General features: G+C 34.2%; 1 protein-coding gene across 14 annotated transcripts in view; it reads left to right on the forward strand.

Annotated features, from left to right (window-relative positions):
- The window catches only part of EYS (eyes shut homolog), a 413,676-nt gene that overhangs the window by 227,737 nt on the left and 166,376 nt on the right, over positions 1-19,563 (forward strand). For 13 of the 14 annotated variants that reach the window (XM_065543880.1, XM_065543879.1, XM_065543882.1 and 10 more), the window contains 3 exons: positions 3,007-3,141; positions 3,394-4,341; positions 8,013-8,126. In XM_065543880.1, coding sequence (XP_065399952.1) covers positions 3,594-4,341; positions 8,013-8,126 — 862 coding nt within the window. In that variant the 5' untranslated portion in view covers positions 3,007-3,141; positions 3,394-3,593. The remainder of the gene's footprint in view (positions 1-3,006; positions 3,142-3,393; positions 4,342-8,012; positions 8,127-19,563) is intronic. The other variant, XM_065543888.1, reaches the window with a different exon arrangement.

Consider the following 19,563-nt stretch of genomic DNA (forward strand, 5'->3'; position numbering starts at 1 on the left):
GAAATACAGTGACTTCACAAATGTTTTTCTGTTAGTGTTTTTTTTTTCCTTTGCTGCTATTTTCATTTATTTAAATTTTTACCAGGCGGAAATGCAATGCATCAAGCCACTTTCTCTTTGAAAACATAAATGCACAATAATTAGAGACCCAGCGTGCTCTAAGAAGCATGGGATTAGCCCTACAATAATGCGAGCTCACATCTGCAGTCAGTCTAAAAATGTCACACAGGCCTAATTTTGCTTCAATGCAAATGTAGTTTGTTTCCTCGCATTTACATGTGGAAATAAATTTGTGACTGTGTTTAACTCATTTGCTATTTAATCTTTAGTGTATCCTTTTCAACTAAGCTACTGGGAAAATAATACACCTGTGCAGGTTGCTACTACTGTAAATTTGTGATTTACAGGTACAAAAGTATTTCAGTATTGCCTAGTGATTTGTATCTTTCTCTAAAACTTCACTTTCTCTCTTGTGATTTCTGAACATTTCTGCTAGAAAATCACTCAGATAAACCTTAAATTGAGTGTATGCTTAAGTGAATCAGACTTCTCCCCTCTTCCTTGCAGTCTTATTGCTCCAACTAGTCTTCTTGGATTTTCTTCTCTTTCTTTAGGTCAATAGCCTTGGAGATGTAGTAATTCTACAATTTCAATATTTGTGGACTCCCACCAGTGTTATATTTGTATTGCCTCTGTACTAATCAGTCTTCATTATTGTTTCACAGAGTTAATGGAGATAGCCGGGAGACTATTCTCTTTATTTCCTTTCCTTCCGCACACCTCTTCCCTTTGATACTGATATTTTAATACTTAAAACTATTTGAGAGTTGCGATATAACTGCTATTTAGATCTCTTGGCTCAAGGGATCTGCCCGAGGCCAGCGCAGCCACAAGCAGGGGGTGAAGGGGCATCTCCCCTACTGGATTTCAGACTTGTATGGGATCTGTAGCCCCTTTGTTTTGGCGAATTTCTCTCATTTGGAATGGCTGTATTTACCCAATGCCTGTACCCCCATTGTATCTAGGAAGTAACTAAGCTGCTTTCAATTACTTTAATGTTGTTGTCTCCTCCACAAGTGTCTCAATTCTTTTAATTGCACTCACCAATATGTTCCTCACCTTGAAACTAGACTAATACTATTAAATTATAGTGAGTTCTCAATGTAGTTGACAGGTTCTTCAAAATTGTGACTTTAAGCAAAACGACACACAACACGTTGATCCTCAAATAACATCTTTTCCTCCTCTATCTTTTCATTATAACATTGAAGAGAGAACAAAATTGATTTGTCATATGTTGTTTTGCGTGAAGTCGCAGTTTCCAAGAACCTATGGACAAAGTTAAGTGAGGATTTATTTTATTTTTTTGTTAATCACCTGTATGAAATCTTCAAGAGGCTTTTCATTGCTCTCAAATAAAATATGAGCTCCTTTACTGAGAATGGCTGCTACTTCTTGATATAATCTCTTCCTAAATCGAGTGCTTATCTTTAATTGTAATTCCTTTTCCCTCTTTGATGAGAAAGCTCCACTTCTCTTACATCCTTAAAGGCATACAGTGTCACATTCGCCTCAAAATCTTTAGATAGATGCTCTCTCCTGGAACATTTTTCCTTTGGCAATTTTCCCAGGTGATTCAATTTCATCATTTTAGCCTAGATTTTGTTTCCTAGCTTGGATTAAATGTCCTTGCTACATGTCTCATAGACCATTAGACTACTTTGTTGATAGCAATTTGATGATGTTGCTTGTCTAATGATCTGTCTCCTTCATTGAGTTCTTAATTCCTTCCATTGATACCTTATTCCAACTGATTATTGATGAATCCTGGTACTGAGCATATTGCCTTGCACATAGATTGAGCTCAAATATACTTGTTTGAATTATTTTTTAAAACCTTTAGCAAGATTAATAATTTAAATCTATAAAATTAACAAGGTGATTAATATATTCGAAATTAACGTGATTATGTAGAACGTTTAATCATGTAGAAGTTGTATTTTATCTTTCTATATGCATATTTGTGTTATATGTCACATATGAATGTATATTTCATAGATTTCTAACATGTAGAACTGAAATTGCAAAGAGGTAATTTATAATTAAAATTTGATTTCTGCCTAATCTAGACTACCCATTAAGATATTAGATTTACCATAAAGATTTGATATGAATTAACAAATAAATTATATAATGGCATAACATAATTTAACATTTAATTGATCTTTATGGTACAGTAGAAAATGCCGACATTTTGAATCTGACAAACCTGAATTTTAATACAACATATACCACTTACCTGTTGGATGAAATTGTACAATAACAAAAATAAAAGTTACTATTTATTGAGTGACTCATATATGTTTACATAGTCATTCAATCTTCAATCTTACCTTGTTAATTAGCTGTACTTCTCCCCAGTGTACCTATTTGAAAGTGGAGATAATTAAATCTCAGGTTGCCTAAAGACATTAAATGAATGAATAACATAACTGACATCCAAAGAACACGTTTTTTTCACTGAACTTATTTACTTTTCTTCTCAAAATTTGAGTTTTATTGCGAGGATTGCAGTTTATTTGTTAATCAAGTAGTAGAGTGATTTGTACAGAGAAAACTTTCAATAATTGGTTGTTACCTTTAAAGAAAATAGGTCAATATATTAAACTCAGAAATCCTTTATGTTTTCTTGCCCTCTGGAACAACAGAATTGATGGACTGACTCCTCCTTTCAGTTACTACCGTTTTACTTATAATATTTTCATTACTGCTTTTTGACCTCTTTTTCCCTGTTTATCTGACACCTTCCACCATTCCTACAGAAGCTGATGAAGACTCGTTCCAGGTTTAGTCATTTGCACAACAGAATTTTATATATATGAGATCTCCCATCCTCTGGATAAAAGGAGCATGATTGTCACTATCAGGCATTTTAAGGCTTATTTTTATATAAAATATTACATTAAAAATATATTTAAATGATTTTCACTCTTCTATGATTTAAAGGTGTTTTTTGAAAACTAATCAGAAGAGGAATGCTTAGATCCCAGGAAAATTGAAACCATCTGTAAACAAATCTTGGCTGTGCTGTGTTTCGATTAGATTGAAGCTTGGTGTAAAGAGAAAATACAAAAGACCGCAGTAAGTTGCTGACTAAATTATGTCATGAAACCAGAACTTTTCAAAATCAGGTGACTACATAAAGCTTGAACAGATCAACATATCTTGATCATGTTTTTCTTGGCCTTCTTTCCCAAAGAAGGTCCCTAGCTGTTGGTGACATATTTGCAGTGTAGGCTCTTATTAAATCTACAGAAAGAGCTAGCATTTTCTATACTATTAAGTAATTTAGGGAAAACGTCACTAACAATGTATGTTTTTTTCTGTTTAAAGGAATATTTACAACATTCAAATTCCTCCGTTTCTCCATCAAAGCACATTGCCATCAAAGCTACTTTGGGGACAGAAAAAAAGCCAATTCCATTTCCCAGGAATCCCTAACAACAACTTTGCTTGGAAATTTCCAGCAATACTTAAAACACCATTTTTGCAGCAATTCTTTACGATAAACTGTAAAATACAGTTGCCCGAAAATGACTGACAAATCAATCATCATTCTGAGCCTCATGGTTTTTCACAGTTCTTTTATAAATGGAAAAACATGTAGACGGGAATTGGTGGAAGAATGGCATCCACAACCCTCATCACATGTGGTAAATTGGACACTAACAGAAAACATCTGCTTGGACTACTACAGAGATTGCTGGTTTTTGGGTGTAAACACTAAAATAGATACTTCAGGCAATCAAGTTGTTCCCCAGATTTGCCCTTTGCAAATTCAATTAGGAGATATCCTTGTAATTTCTTCTGAACCATCTCTTCAATTTCCAGAAATAAATTTGATGAATGTTTCTGAAACATCTTTCATTGGCTGTGTGCAAAATGCCACAACGGAAGATCAGTTACTTTTTGGTTGCAGACTAAAAGGAATGCACACTGTTAATTCTAAGTGGCTGAGTGTTGGAACACATTATTTTATCACAGTTATGGCAAGTGGTCCATCACCTTGTCCACTGGGACTTCGACTAAATGTGACAGTGAAACAGCAGTTCTGCCAGGAATCTCTGAGTTCAGAATTTTGCTCTGGTCATGGTAAATGTCTTAGTGAAGCTTGGAGCAAGACATATAGCTGCCATTGCCAGCCTCCATTTTCTGGAAAATACTGCCAGGAACTTGATGCATGTTCTTTTAAACCATGTAAAAATGATGGCAGTTGCATTAATAAAAGAGGAAACTGGGATGAGCAAGGATATGAATGTGTCTGTCACCCACCATTTACAGGTAAGATTGTTTAAAATATATAATTTTATTAAAATAAACACAACAAATTTATAAATGGTTACTTAACAGAAATCAAACTGCATTTTAAAAATTTTAATAGATTCCTTAGATTTGGCTAAATATAGATTCTGGACATACACAAATCCTATCAGGGACCCTCCAAAATAAGCTTTTTGCTTAACTGAAAGAGGGCTCTTAGAAACATGTTTAATAGTGAAATATCTATATTTATATCTTTCCCAACATCCATTCTTAATGTCTCATACATTAAAACATAAGATTATCAGAATAATATAAAAGCTTTTAGTCACTGAATGAATTCCCAAGATCATGGTATTTAGATAGGTGATAACTTGATAATGAAGTATGCATCTGAGTAGAGGAAGTTAAGGAACTATGGTTGAAGGGAAGTCATTGAAATTGCTTGGCAGAATTGGAGAGGAACAGATAATTGTGAGCCGAGAGCAATGTTTTAAATGGATTTTGGTATGGCATCCAAACCTTGATTTATAGCTGATAGTGACAAGGATGAAAATAAGATGTTATAATTAATAACCGGTTGTGATAAGCACAATAAGAGGCAATAATCAGGAAAGGTTGTAAAAAGATGTTTGGTGAGTAATTAAGCCAGAGGAAAGACAATCTAAAAAAAAATGTAAATGATGCTGCCTGAGGCTAAAGTGAGGTTTGAAGGGAATAAAACTCTCTCTACTTGAGAATACACTAGAAGAATCTGGGGTCATAGAAGGAAAGTGCGGAGAAACATTGAAAAAATGTAGGGAACATTTAAACCTTGGAAACTTGTGAAAGAATTTAGAGAGTTTGACAGAACTGGCGTGGAGAGTTACAAGTGAAATAAGACCACGATGATCTAACAAACAGAAGTATTTGACACGGGTAATAATAATAGTATAGGAAAAGAGCAGATTGGTATGTATTTTGGTCATAAGAGGAAGGAAGGTTAGAGCAGAGATATGTCTAGAACAGATCACCTGCAGAGATTTAACTGTAATTGTGTGAGGCAGGCTTTAGGGGGATTCCTTTTCCCATGTGCCTGACGCTGACTCCATAGGAGCCAAAGGGGCTGTGTGGTATGATGTAATGGGGGCCGACGGGGAGGCGGTGCACACTTGTAATCCCAGCATTTTGGGAGGCCGTGGTGGGCGGATCACTTGAGGTAAGGAGTTCAAGACCAGCCTGGCCAACATGGTGAAACTGCGTCTCTACAAAAATACAAAAATGTGCTGGGCATAATGGCGGGTGCCTGTAATCCCAGCTACTCGGGAGGCTGAGGCGGAAGAATCCCTTGAACCCGGAGGTGAAGTTTGTAGTTAGCTGAGATCGCGCCATTGCGCTCCAGCGTGGGCAATGAAGCAAGACTCCGTCTAAAAATAAAATAAAACAACAACAAAAAAAGATGTAATGGAAGACCTCACTAAGCCATTGTAGGCTGTAAAAGTCGCCTAATCCAATCTTTCAAATTCTCATTTTGAACTTGATAGCTCAGTACCAAGATCATTAGAGAAATTAATACCAATGATAGCCACTGAATATATTGTCTCTATAACGTGGATCAAATTATCATTTGACTGTACTGGCATTGGTGATAGAAGGTGCAAGTTATACCTCTGATTTACACTGGGGTATATCAGGTGATTAAAGTTAAGGCAGACTAGAGAAAATGTGAAAACACTCAAACTGCTGATTTGGAGTCAATGACAAAGCAATTTAATAGACAGTCTTTAAAGCATACATTTTCACCCGTCCAAAGAGTTTTAAAGAATATTTGGTCAGAAAATTTCTACCATGTGTCAGAATATTAATTTGCATGTATGCATTCATAGTTCATGGGATATTATTTTAGTGCTTTTATTATAACTGCATAGAATGGTTTGCTTCTTACTCAAGATTTCCTTACTTCCTTCCTTCCTCCCTCCCTCCCTCCCTCCCTTCCTCCCTTCCTTCCTCCCACTCTCCCTCCCTCCTTTCCTTCCTTCCTTCCTTTCTTCCTTCCTTCCTTCCTTCCTTCCTTCCTTCCTTCCTTCCTTCCTTCCTTCCTTCCTTCCTTCCTTCCTTCCTTCCTCTTTCTCTTTCTTTCTCTATCTCTTTCTTTCTTACTTTCTTCTTTCTTTCTTTCAGCCATAGGTGCTTTAAATCATTAAACTTTGAGCACTATAAAATTTCTAAATAATGCTTACTTATTTTTGTAACATTAAGAATACTCCACTTGCCACTTTAATTATAAATAATTACTTCAATTTTAAAATCAAAGAAGATAATGAATTATGTAGAATTGTGAAAACAATTGAGAGTGCTCGCTGCATTATTTTGTTAGAGCTGTCATAACAAAGTACCATAGACTGGATGGCTTAACTTATTTTCTCACAGTAGTAGATGCCAAAAGTCAAAGATTGGCAGGCATGTTTTCTTCTGAGATCGATTTGATTTGGCCACAGACTGCTATCTTCTTCCTGTGTCTTTACATTGTCATTGCTCAGTATGTATCTGTGTGTAAATATTCTCCTCTTGAAAGCAGACCAGTCACGTTGGATTAGGATGCATCCTACTGACCTTATTTAACCTTAATTGTGTACTTCTCTAAATATATTGTCTTCAAATATAGATACTCTGTGATACTGAGGGTTAGGACTTCAACATATGAATGTGGTAGGGTTGGGTGGGCACAATTCAGCTCATAAAACTCACTAAGTTTTAATTTAGGGCATGGCCTATTGAGCATTATACTGTTAATTTAGTTTTTATGTTTGGAAAACATTTTGAAACATGATTTTTATTTATATTTTCATTATTTATATTTTCATTACGTTTAGGGTTGCTTGGAGGCAAATGAAGAAAAAAGAGTTCTGCATTAGGCAGGGATGTCAGTATATAAGGAATTTCAAAGATATCAATGATAATGGCAAAAACTGCTCATAAATTAAATTAAGAGCTTAATTAAACTGAGGAAAAAAACATATTGCCAAATTACATGCTGTTGTTTTGTAACATTTGTCCACTTGCTATGCTTGGGATTTCCAAAGCACATTCCTCTACTAAGAGTATTATAAGATGATTAAATATGCATAGAATGAGTACATTATGGAAGGCTATGTTAACTGATGTAGTGGGACCACAATAGTATGTGTAAGTGAGATTTTGAAAATTTGCTATGGCAGCAAGTGCAAAGAAGTGTTGAATTTGCAAGTTTGTGCACATATTCTGAGAATCCAGGCAGCCATTTTTCCTTTTGAATTGTTCCCTTGGCTAGGGGGTAAGGCTGAGACACAATACACATTTGAATGTGTTACTTTGTAAATTATCATTGCAATACTAACAGTGTATGTTGAAAAACTGGTACTTTTATGTATTAATATTATCTACCATGAAAACACAATTAAAATTTTTAAATATTACATAAATAAAATAAAGCTCAAATACCACTAGCCAGAAAAAAATATTTGGATATTATAGTCTGGGGTCAGAAGATAAAAAACTTATGTAAAGTGCCAAAATTAATTTTTATTTCAATTTAAATGCATCATCGTAACATGGTTTCATAACTGAAATTGCATTTGTCAGAATTTGATATTTTCATTATTAAAGAATCGAGGGAAAACTGATGGTTATGATATTGATATGCAATGTAAAAAAACTTTTTTTCATTGTTATAGGAAAGAATTGCTCAGAAATAATTGGCCAGTGTCAACCACATGTCTGTTTCCATGGAAACTGCAGCAATATTACTTCAAATAGTTTCATTTGTGAATGTGATGAACAATTTTCAGGTAAAATATGCATATATATACATACATATACACAAATAACTTTAATTTTGTCTATGTATTTCAAATTAAATGTGAAATATTTCATTTCTTTTTGAAAAATACAATTTGAGAAGTTATATATACTGAATACTTTTATGGTAAAGTTTAATAAATCAATTTGGCTAATACAATTAAATCATACCGCTGCTAAATGTTTTATAGCATAAGAAGAGTTTGACCAACAGTTCATATGCTTTTCACCATAAAATGACTTACATCTTTCTTCAAACTTGTATTTATGACCAATGAATTTGAAATTGTTCATGTCCTTATTTGGCACTTCTTGACCATGAAATTTTAGATTATGGACATTTTCACTGGACACATGTTGAGGTTTCTGTTAATTTCTTAAAAAAAAAAGTCTGCTAAAGGAAGATATTATTAAATCTCTTTTTGATATACAATATGCAGATAAAATATATATATTTTTAAATTATACTTTAAGTTGTGGGTTACATGTGAAGAATGTGCAATTTTGTTACATAGGTATGCATGTGCCATGGTGGTTTGCTCACCCATCAACCCATCACCTATATTAGGTATTTCTCCTAATGCAATCCCTCCCCTAACCCCTGACCCCCGACAGGCCCCAGTGTGTGATGTTCCCCTCCCTGTGTCCATGTGTTCTCATTGTTCACCTCTCACTTATGACTGAGAACATCCAGCATTTGGTTTTCTGATCTTGTGATAGTTTGCTGAGATTGATGGTTTCCAACTTCATCCATGTCCCTGCAAAGGACATGAAATCATCCTTTTTTTAATTTTTTTTTTTAATTTTTTTTTTTATGGCTGCATAGCATTCCATGGTGTATATGTGCCACATTTTCTTAATCCAGTCTATCATTGATGGACATTTGGGTTGGTTCCAAGTCTTTGCTATTATGAACTGTGCTGCAATAAACATTCATGTGCATGTATCTTCATCGTAGGATGATTTATAATCCTGTGGGTATATGTTCAGTAATGGGATTGCTGGGTCAAATGGTATTTCTAGTTCTACATCCTTGAGGAATCACCACACTGTCTTCCACAATGGTTGAACTAATTTACACTCCCACAAACAGTGTAAAAGCATTCCTACTTTTCCACAACCTCTCTAGCATCTGTTGTTTCCTGACTTTTTAATGATCACCATTCTAAATGGCATAAGATGGTATCGCATTGTGGTTTTGATTTGCATTTATCTAATGACCAGTGATGATGAGCATGTTTTCGTATGTCTGTTGGCTGCATAAATGTATTCTTTTGAGAAGTGTCTATTCATATCCTTTGCCCATTTCTTGATGGGGTTGCTTGCTTTTTCTTGTAAATTTGTAAGTTATTTATAGGTTTTGGATATTAGCCCTTTGTCAGATGGATAGATTGCAATATTTTTCTCCCTTTCTGTAGGTTGCCTGTTCACTCTGATGACAATTTCTTTTGCTGTGCAGAAGCTCTTTAGTTTTGTTAGATTCTATTTGTCAATTTTGGCTTTTGTTGCCATTGCTTTTGGTGTTTTAGACATGTGGTATTTGCCTGTGCCTATGCCTGAATGGTATTGTTCTAGGTTTTTGCTCAGGTTTTCTTCTAGGATTTTTATGATCCTAGGTCAGATGTTTAAGTCTTTGATCCATCTTGAGTTGATTTTTGTGTAAGCCGCGAGGATGGGGTTCAGTTTCAGTTTTCAGCATATGGCTAGCCAGTTTTCCCAACACCATTTATAAAATAGGGAATCTTTTCCCCATTGCTTTTTTGTGTCAGGTTTGTTGAAGATCAGATGGTGATAGATGTGCGGTGTTATTTCTGAGGTCTCCGTTCTGTTCCATTGGTCTATATATCTGTCTTGGTACTAGTGCCATGCTGTTCTGGTTACTGGAGCCTTGTAGTAAAATTTGAAGTTAGGTAGCTTGATGCCTCCAGCTTTGTTCTTCTTGACCAGGATTGTCCTGGCTATGTGGGCTCTTTTTTGGTTCCATATGAAGTTTATAGTAGATTTTTCTAATTCTGTGAAGAAAGTCAGTGGTAGCTTGATGGGGATAACACTGAATCTATACTTTGGGGAGTAAGGCCATTTTCACGATATTGATTCTTCCTATTCATGAGCATGGAATGTTTTTCCATTTGTTTGTGTCCTCTATTATTTCATTGAGCAGTGGTTTATAGTTCTCCTTGAAGAGTTCCTTCACAAAATGAAGGCAGAAATAAAGATGTCCTTTGAAACCAGTAAGAACAAAGACACAGCATACCAGCATCGCTGGGACACATTTAAAGCAGTGTATAGAGGGAAATTTATAGCAGTAAATGGCCACAAGAGAAAGCAGGAAAGATCTAAAATCGACACCCTAACATCACAATTAAAAGACCTAGAGAAGCAAGAGCAAACACGTTCAAAAGCTAGCAGAAGACAAGAAATAACTAAAATCAGAGCAGAACTGAAGGAGATAGAGACACAAAAAACCCTTCAAAAAATCAATGAATGCAGGAGCTGTTTTTTTGAAAAGATCAAGAAAATTGATAGACCGCTAACCAGACTACTAAAGAAGAAAAGAGAGAAGAATTAAATAGATGAAATAAAACAGGATAAAGGGGATGTCACTACCAATCTCACAGAAATGCAAACTACTATCAGAGAATACTATAAACATCTCCATGCAAATAAACTGGAAAATATAGAAGAAATGGATAAATTCCTGGACACATGCACTCTCCCAAGACTAAACCAGGAAGAAGTTGAATCTCTGAATAGACCAATAGCAGGTTCTGAAGTTGAGGCAATAATTAACAGTCTACCAACCAAAAAAAGTCCAGGACCCAATGGATTCACAGCCAAATTCTACCAGAGATACAAAGAGGAGCTGGTACCACTCCTTCTGAAATTATTCCAATCAATAGAAAAAGAGGGAGTCCTCCCTGACTCATTTTATGAGGCCAGCATCATCATGATACCAAAGTCTGACAGAGACACAACAAAAAAAGAGAATTTTAGGTCAGTATCCCTGATGAACATTAATGTGAAAATCTTCAATAAAATATTGGCAAAGCTAACATCAGAAAGCTTATCTACCACAATCAAGTCAGCTTCATACCTAAGATGCAAGGCTGGTTCAACATACGCAAATCAATAAACACAATCCATCACATAAACAGAACCAACGACAAAAAACACATGATTATTTCAATAGATGCAGAAAAGACCTTTGACAAAATTCAACAGCCTTTCATGCTAAAAACTCTCAATAATCTGGGTATCGATGGAACATATCTCAAAAAATAAGAGCTATTTATGACAAACCCACAGCCAATATCATACTGAATGGGCAAAAACTGGAAGCATTACCTTTGAAAACTGGCACAAGACAGGGATGTCCTCTCTCACCACTCCTGTTCAACATAGTGTTGGAAGTTCTGGCCAGGGCAGTCAGGCAAGAAAAAGAAATAAAGGATATTCAAACAGGAATAAAGGAAGTCAAATTGTCTCAGTTTGCAGATGACATGATTGTATATTTAGAAAACTCCATCGACTCAGCCCAAAATCTCCTAAGCTGACAAGCAACTTCAGCAAAGTCTCAGGAAACAAAATCAGTTTGCAAAAATCACGAGCATTCCTATACACCAATAACAGACAAACAGATAGACAAATCATGAGTGAACTCTCATTCACATTTGCTACTAAGAGAATAAAATATCTATGAATCCAACTTACAAGGGATATGAAGGACCTCCTCAAGGATGAAATATTTTTATAGGAGTTCTGTATTTTACTTATTCAAAATCAGTTTGTTAGATAACATTTTCCAAGATAATCATGAAGTAAATGCTTTCTATTTATTATTCTTTAGAATGTTTGTCTAAATTTAGATGCTGCAAAGTTGTCAACCCTCTCAATTTATTTCCATTATGCTCTAGTATGTAAGTTTATCCTTGAAATTTAGGAGCCCTCCTCAAATGCTTCCCACAAATTCACCTATTCCAAAGCACTGTTACAATATTTAAAATCTTGTATACTTTTGAAATCTTATTAAATTTGCTAAGTGTCTTTCTTGAATCATGGAGAAATAAACTTCAGTGTTTTATTTAAAAAGTGCAACTTACTGTAATGTTCAAAAACTGATTTCTTTGCTACTTAAATTATTTTAACGGTTTAATTAAATTTTTGAAACTGACTTGAGCAAGATGCAGCTAAATGTAGAGCATTCTGTTACTAAAATGTCAAAGCTTCTGTGCACCCTTAGATTCATTTTCAAAGTCATTCTTTGGAGACTTAAACATTTCTAAAATTTGAATATTGATGAAAAGAAGCAAGAAAAGAGCACATTATGGCATGTTACACTTTTTTCAATAGTAGTTTTGTCACAACAAATTAGTTCTGTTACTCTGTGAGTATTTAAAATTATTTGTGAATTTTGCAATTACAGTTTTTATTTTAGTTGTGTGAATATCATGACCAATTTGTAACAAAATATGAACTATGTGTGAACTACAATACATTTCCTATATTTTCTGCTCCACATTTTTCTATATTTGATCAAAACAATGTATTATGCCACATACTTAACAAAATGTGTATTTAAAATTTCACCACAGGAACCAATAACTTTAGTTTTGAATATGTTTTGCAGAATTCACAAATTCCCAATAGCACTACCAATGCTGTCAGATGTCTTGCCTCTGACAGAATAAACTTGCAAAACTTTATTTTAATTTAATGAATTGAAGGGAAAAAGCAAACCATTATTGGAATTAACTGATTATCAATTTGAAGTTTCTGCTTTTATTAATATAGCTCTCATTTTTTTTAAAAAAAAAGTATTTATTTATTTTTTTGAGACAGACTCTCACTGTTTCACCCAGGTTGGAGTGCAGTGGTGAATCTCGGCTCACTGCAACCTCTGCCTCCCAAGCTCCAGTGAGTCTCCTGCCTTATGCTCCCAAGTAGCTGGAATTATAGGCGCATGCCACCACAGCCGGCTAATTTTGTATTTTTAGTAGTGACAGGATTTCCCCATGTTGGCCAGGCTGGTCTCGAACTTTTGGCCTCAAGTTATCCACTTGCCTTGGCCTCCCAAAGTGGTGGAATTACAGGATGAGCCACCACGCCCAGCTCAAGCTGGCATTTTTTAACTGTAAATGAAATTGTCTACTAGCTGAGCTGATAGTTTGACAACTATCACTTTACTTTTTGCATGCACAGAGGAACTTGCATTAAAAAATGAGAAAAACAATTTTGGGACAGTCATTTGATCTAAATGAAAAGACATGATTCACAGAGTGATCTGTAAGAAGACCTTCTGCTTATGCACCTAAATCATCATCAGAAGACAATCTTCTAAAATACTTACTAACATTTTAAAAAGTAGATGCTTATGATTGCTCAACTAATGTATGCATTCTTGTTTCTGTACAGTCAGTAATGTCACTAATATCTTACAGTGGATCATTAATAGTGGCACAATTTAGGGGCAAGTACATGTTCGTCATCAATTTTCTAGGGAAACAAATTTGAAACTTAATTTTATTAATTGTAGAATAAGAAATGTTCATCAGTGCATAGTAAAATATGTAAATAGTTGTAGATTTATACCAAAGGCTGCCAAATTTTTCTGTAAAGGGTTAGATAGTAAATATTTTAGACTTCTTGAGCCATATGGTCTCTATCACAATGATTCAACTCTGCTATTGAAGCATGAAAGCAGCCACAGACAAACATAACTGTGTGAATTTCACTATATCAATAAAACTTTGTTTACAAAAGTAGGTGGAAGGTCTTATTCATCTTACAGGTATAGTTACCACTGTTTTGTACCATACAATAATTGACCAAACTTCTATAGCAAGAAAATACAGGCAATTATCTATAAACCCTATGAAAAAACTAGCAGCCTCAATTTTCCTCTCATATATAACATAGACATAACTCATAATTTCCTGTGGTTCCTACTGACCAAGCTCACTGGCAGCCTGGAAGCATTGTGCTGGAAGAGTAGCATTATTAGTAACCTTCTCAGCATACCAACTGAAATAAGGAGGAATTACCTACTTTTGTCTGCTTGGTTCTTCAGAGTCCTACAAGCTGTCCTCGATTGATTGATACAATAAAATTTGCATCTGGAAAGCATTGCAAAAGAGAGGTGGGATATCACTGGTTATATGACCATATTATCCTCATGTGAAAAATAATTTTCTGCTTTTGTATAACTCTATATCTCACACTCCTGGAAAAGAAGATGGCAGAATATAAAATACCAAGTGGTGATTTATGAAACCCATCCCTATTTGTTTTAGTGCAACCATAAATAATAGTATTTGTTTAAAACATCCAGGACAAATGGCATTTTAATATTTGGAGAGAACTGAAATACTTCAGCAATATACTGTCTTCTACCCCATGAGCATAAACTGGTGCTATCCTGAGCAAACTAGAATGATTACCCTGTGAAGGTTTGGTAACTATAGTAGGGTTCTTTTTGTTTGTTGGTTTTTGTTTTTTTGCAATATTTTGAGATCTACAGCCTGTGCCAAAAGTGTATAGGAAGCATCACATTTAAAAGATGTATAAAATATGTCTATATCTATCCATCAGTTATGGCTTAACTGTGCCCCCATCTTGAATTCCCACGTGTTGTGGGAAGGACCTGGTAGGAAGTAATTGAGTCATGGGGGCACGTCTTTCCCGTGCTATTCTCATGATAGTGAATAAGTCTCATGAGATCTGATGGTTTTAAAAAAAATGAGTTCCCCTGCGCAAACTCTCCGTCTTTGCTTGCTGTCATCCATGTAAGATGTGACTTGCTCCTCCTTGCCTTCCTCCAGGATTGTGAGGCTTCCACAGCCACAGGGAACTGTAGGTCCATTAAACCTCTTTCTTTTGCACATTGCCCATTCTTAGTTATGTCTTCATCAGCAGCATGAAAACGAACTAATACACCATCTATCTCTATATTTCATACATATTTTCTTATATTTTATTATTGGTTTCTTAAAAACTCTTCAGAAACCAATATATGTATATTTTTCCACCATGATCAACTGTGCATATTAATATATATATTACTGGATATATGAATCTGGATTCATAATCAACATTATGTTCCAATGAGCCATCATAAAACTACAGAAAATATTTTTAATGCCTTATCAACCAGTGATTATTATAAAATTAGCCTTTATGTCAAGTTCTCATTTCTCTTGAATTTCATTCCAAACAGAATTTTGGAATTCATATCATTTGGAATATTATAGTTGTCATACCTAAAGCAGTTTAATAACCCACATCTAATGCATCCAGACTGCAAATAAGTATGGTGTAGAGTATGCCAATCCTATTTCAAAACTAAAGAGCCATTAGAAAACCAAATTCTTGATTTTTCAGATATCTCAAATATTGTGAAATAGAGTATAAATAAGAATCATTAGCCATAAGGTCAAACTTCAATTTCAAACATTATAAAAGTAAAATTAAGAATTAAAATCTAATAGAAAACCACATGAAAATGTATTCTTAATTGTAATCCCAAATTTGAAACATTACACGAGATTTATGCATCCATTAGAAAGTGATTTATTCAAATTTTATAACTATAAGATTTATTGCTAAATTTTTAAATGTGTATTTTTGATCAATGCAAGGACATGTCAAAATTATTATGCTATACATTATTAGATAATGACACATTTTCAGATGTGAATTTGATGTAGAAACAGGTGATTGTCAAAAAATAAATTGTTTTTAGTTTGACTAAATTAAAGCTACCATAAACAAATTTAGTTTCAAGATAGGAACGTTTATTTGTAAGGATGTTGGGATGTTTGAACCCAAGATGAGTGATGTTAAAAAGGTTTTGCAATGGCATTCAGTGATGGTAACTTCAGCTACCATTTTGGGCATATAACAAGAGATCCAATCTGACTAGTAGATAATAGTGTAAGACATTCAGTTAGCAGTTTAAATCAGAGGGTAGACAGAATATTTTCCAATGTAAAGTACATATTTCTCCATTTGCATAATCCTCACCAGTGGGTAGAATTTATGAAGAATAGAATTTTGTTCATTGAAAGAAAAGCAGGCAGGAGCTAAATCAGATATAACTTTCTTCATTATTAATAATTGAACTTTAATCCTATTTTGAAATTCAATTCTGATAGAGGTTGGAAAATTAATCTCTGTCAATTTAACCCTATCTCTAACATAACCCCCTGCCATGTAGAGAATTGAACTAGTCCTTGCTCTCGTAAGTGGAATTTTAAAAAATGATGGAGTTACATGAGCTGATAAGCACACATGTATAGTCAGTATTAAGGCTTAGTATGTATAAAATTTGGAATGATAATTTATGGCAAATGTTTAACACATTTAATAATGTGAATAATTTTTTAGGCATTGAATTGGTAGGAGTTTATATAAGTTTGTTCTGGGTTGCTATTAGTTTTACATTGTCAAACTGTATTTTGTAGCATTTTTCTTCTTGATTCTCTAGTCACTATGATAATTACTAGCATTGATGGTGACTGTTCTTTCCAAACACAGCATAATCCACAATAACACAACATTTAAAAGCAGAGGCTCTGTATCGATTACTAACATGAACAATTTCCTTTGCTACCATATTCCATCCAGATAAAGAACTAAATCTTCCTCTGAACCTTCCAATTAATTTCTTCCATTGTGATGAATCCTCCATAGATTTATTGGCAAAACATTATTTCCAAGTGTTCTCCACCCTACTATAAATTGTCTCAAAATAGTTTATGTGTCTACCAACAAGGTAGTGTATACTATGAACTTAATAAATAGTAATTACTGATAATTATGAGATCTCAAGATGCTAATGAAACTTTATTGCTTGTATTGAGAAATGAGAGTGTAAATTGATTATAAAATGAAAAGACTTGAATGCTCAATAAAGCATATAATTTAGCTAAAGTTATTAAACAGATATACATATCTGCCAATTTGAATTACTTTTTATTGTTCAATGTATAGAACACTTATTTTTTCCTTTTGACTTTTTTTGGTTGACACTTAATAATTACATTTATAGGATACAGAGTGATATTTTGATATATCTATACAATATGTAAGGATCAAATCAGAGTAATTAACATATCCATCACTTCAAACGTTTATCATTTCTTTGTGTTGTGAACATTCAGAATACTCCCTTCTAGCTTTTTGAAAATATATAGTAAATTACAGTTAACCACATTCACCTTACAGTGTTCTAGAACACCATGAATCATTCCTTCTATCTAGCTATAATTTTGTATCCATTAACCAAACTGTCCCCATCCTCCTTTTCCCTACCCTTCCCAGCATCTAATACTCACAATTTTACACACTACTTCCATGAGCTCAAATTTTATTTAGTTCTCCCATATGAGTGAGAACACACAGTATTTCTCTTTCTGAGCCTGACTTATTTCGCTTAATATAATATCCTACAGGTTTATCCATGTTGCCAGGAATGACAGGATTCCATTCTTTTTATGACTGAATAGTATACCATTGTGTATATAGACCACATTTTCTTTATCCAAGCATCTCTCGACGGACATCTAGGTTGATTCCATATATTGACTATTATGAATAATGCTATAATAAATATGGGGGTTCAGCTATCCCTTTGGTATACTAATTTCACGTCCTTTGGTTATTTTTAACTACTATTTAATATGCACCTTTCTTTTTCAGAAAGTCCATAAAGTAGTAAATAAAATAGTTAATCTCTTCTCTATTTTACCATTTGAGGAAACGGCAATTTGAAATTATTTGAAGAATATATATTGAGAAATATAATTTGGAAGTATTTGAGTCCAATGATTTGATCTTAAATGAATATAATATTTTGCTTCTCTGGTTTATTCATGAAAATGTCAATGAAATATTTAATAATGTGGTATTATCTGTGTATATTTATATAAGGCCCCTAATATCCTGTATTCATTGAAAGCCAATATGGCTCACTCACTCTGCCATTTTTAAGTTATCTTTTTATTAGTGATATGTAGAAAAGCTGTATATGTCCTGGATAGAAGTCACTTGTCATGTATGCATACCATACAAATAATTTTTTTCTGACTCTGACTTACCTTTTAATTAATTAATTAATTAATTAATTAGAGATGGAGTCTTGCTGTGTCACCAGGCTGGAGTGCAGTGGCATGATCTCAGCTCACTTCAACCTGTGCCTCCTGCTTTCAAGCGATTCTCCTGCCTCAGCCTCCCAACAGCTGGGACTACAGGCATGTGCCACCACGCCCAACTAATTATTTTTTTTTGTATTTTTAGTAGAGACAGGATTTCACCATGCTGGCTAGGATGGTCTCAATCTCCTGACCTCGTGATCCACCCGCCTTGGGCTCCCCAAGTGCTAGGATTACAGGCGGGAGCCACCACCGCATTCAGCCTACTTAATTTTTTTTTTTCCATGTACTTTGATGAGCAAGAGTTTTCAATGTTAACAAAATAAATTTATCATTTAAAAACACATTTTGTATGTTTTGTGCCTTTTTTAGGAAACATTTGCATGTTCCAGAATCCCAAAGAATTTCTCCAATGTGTTCTTCTAGAAGACTTATAGTTTTAGCCCTCTGTTTAGGTTTATAATCTACTCAGTTATTTTTTGCATTTCATAGAAGGTTGGTTTGACTTTTTAATGTATGGAAATACAGTTCAGCACCATGTGGCACTTTTCTTTTACCCATAGATTTGCTTGGCATCTTATCATAAATAAATTAAACATATATGTGTGTATGTCTAGTTCTGTAATCTCTATTCTATTCTATTGGTCTATTTTTCTTTCCTTAGCCAATACTACTGTTTCTTGATTAGTGTGTATTTATATCAAAACTTGAGGTTCTATAAAACAAATCCTCCAGTTTCTTATTTATTGAGATTGTTCTGACTATTCTAGATCCTTTGCATATACATATAAGTCTTAGAAACCACTTGTCAATTTATTTTAAAACTTCTTCCAGAATTTTAATTCAACCTCTTTGATATTTGCCAAATATATGCCAAGGAGTTATTTGCCAAAATGTCTCTTTCCTTTCCTTCTACAGTTACATGTATGGTAGACTCAGAATTCTCCTACTGGTCATTGAGGATCTGTTCATTTTAGTTCAGCCATTTGTGGTCCTCTCACTGTTCTTCTGATTAGGTGATTTCTTTGGATAAATGTTTGAGTTTACTCATGCATTCTATTTTTGCCTGGTTTTGTTCATTCTTAAAGGACTTTGTGCAGATTTCTGTGTGCTTTATGCAGATTTTTTGTAGTTTTCAGTGACAGAGTTCATCTGAAAAAAAGCTACACCACCAACAGAATAGCAAATTTCAATGTGGCTTTCTCTCTCTCTTTTTCTTTTTAATTTTCAGAACTTTTCTGTGTTTTCAATGAAACAAGCAACTCTTCAGTGATTCTAA

The sequence above is a fragment of the Macaca fascicularis genome, chromosome 4 (assembly GCF_037993035.2).
Source record: "Macaca fascicularis isolate 582-1 chromosome 4, T2T-MFA8v1.1".
In the NCBI taxonomy this organism is placed as follows: Eukaryota; Metazoa; Chordata; class Mammalia; order Primates; family Cercopithecidae; genus Macaca; species Macaca fascicularis.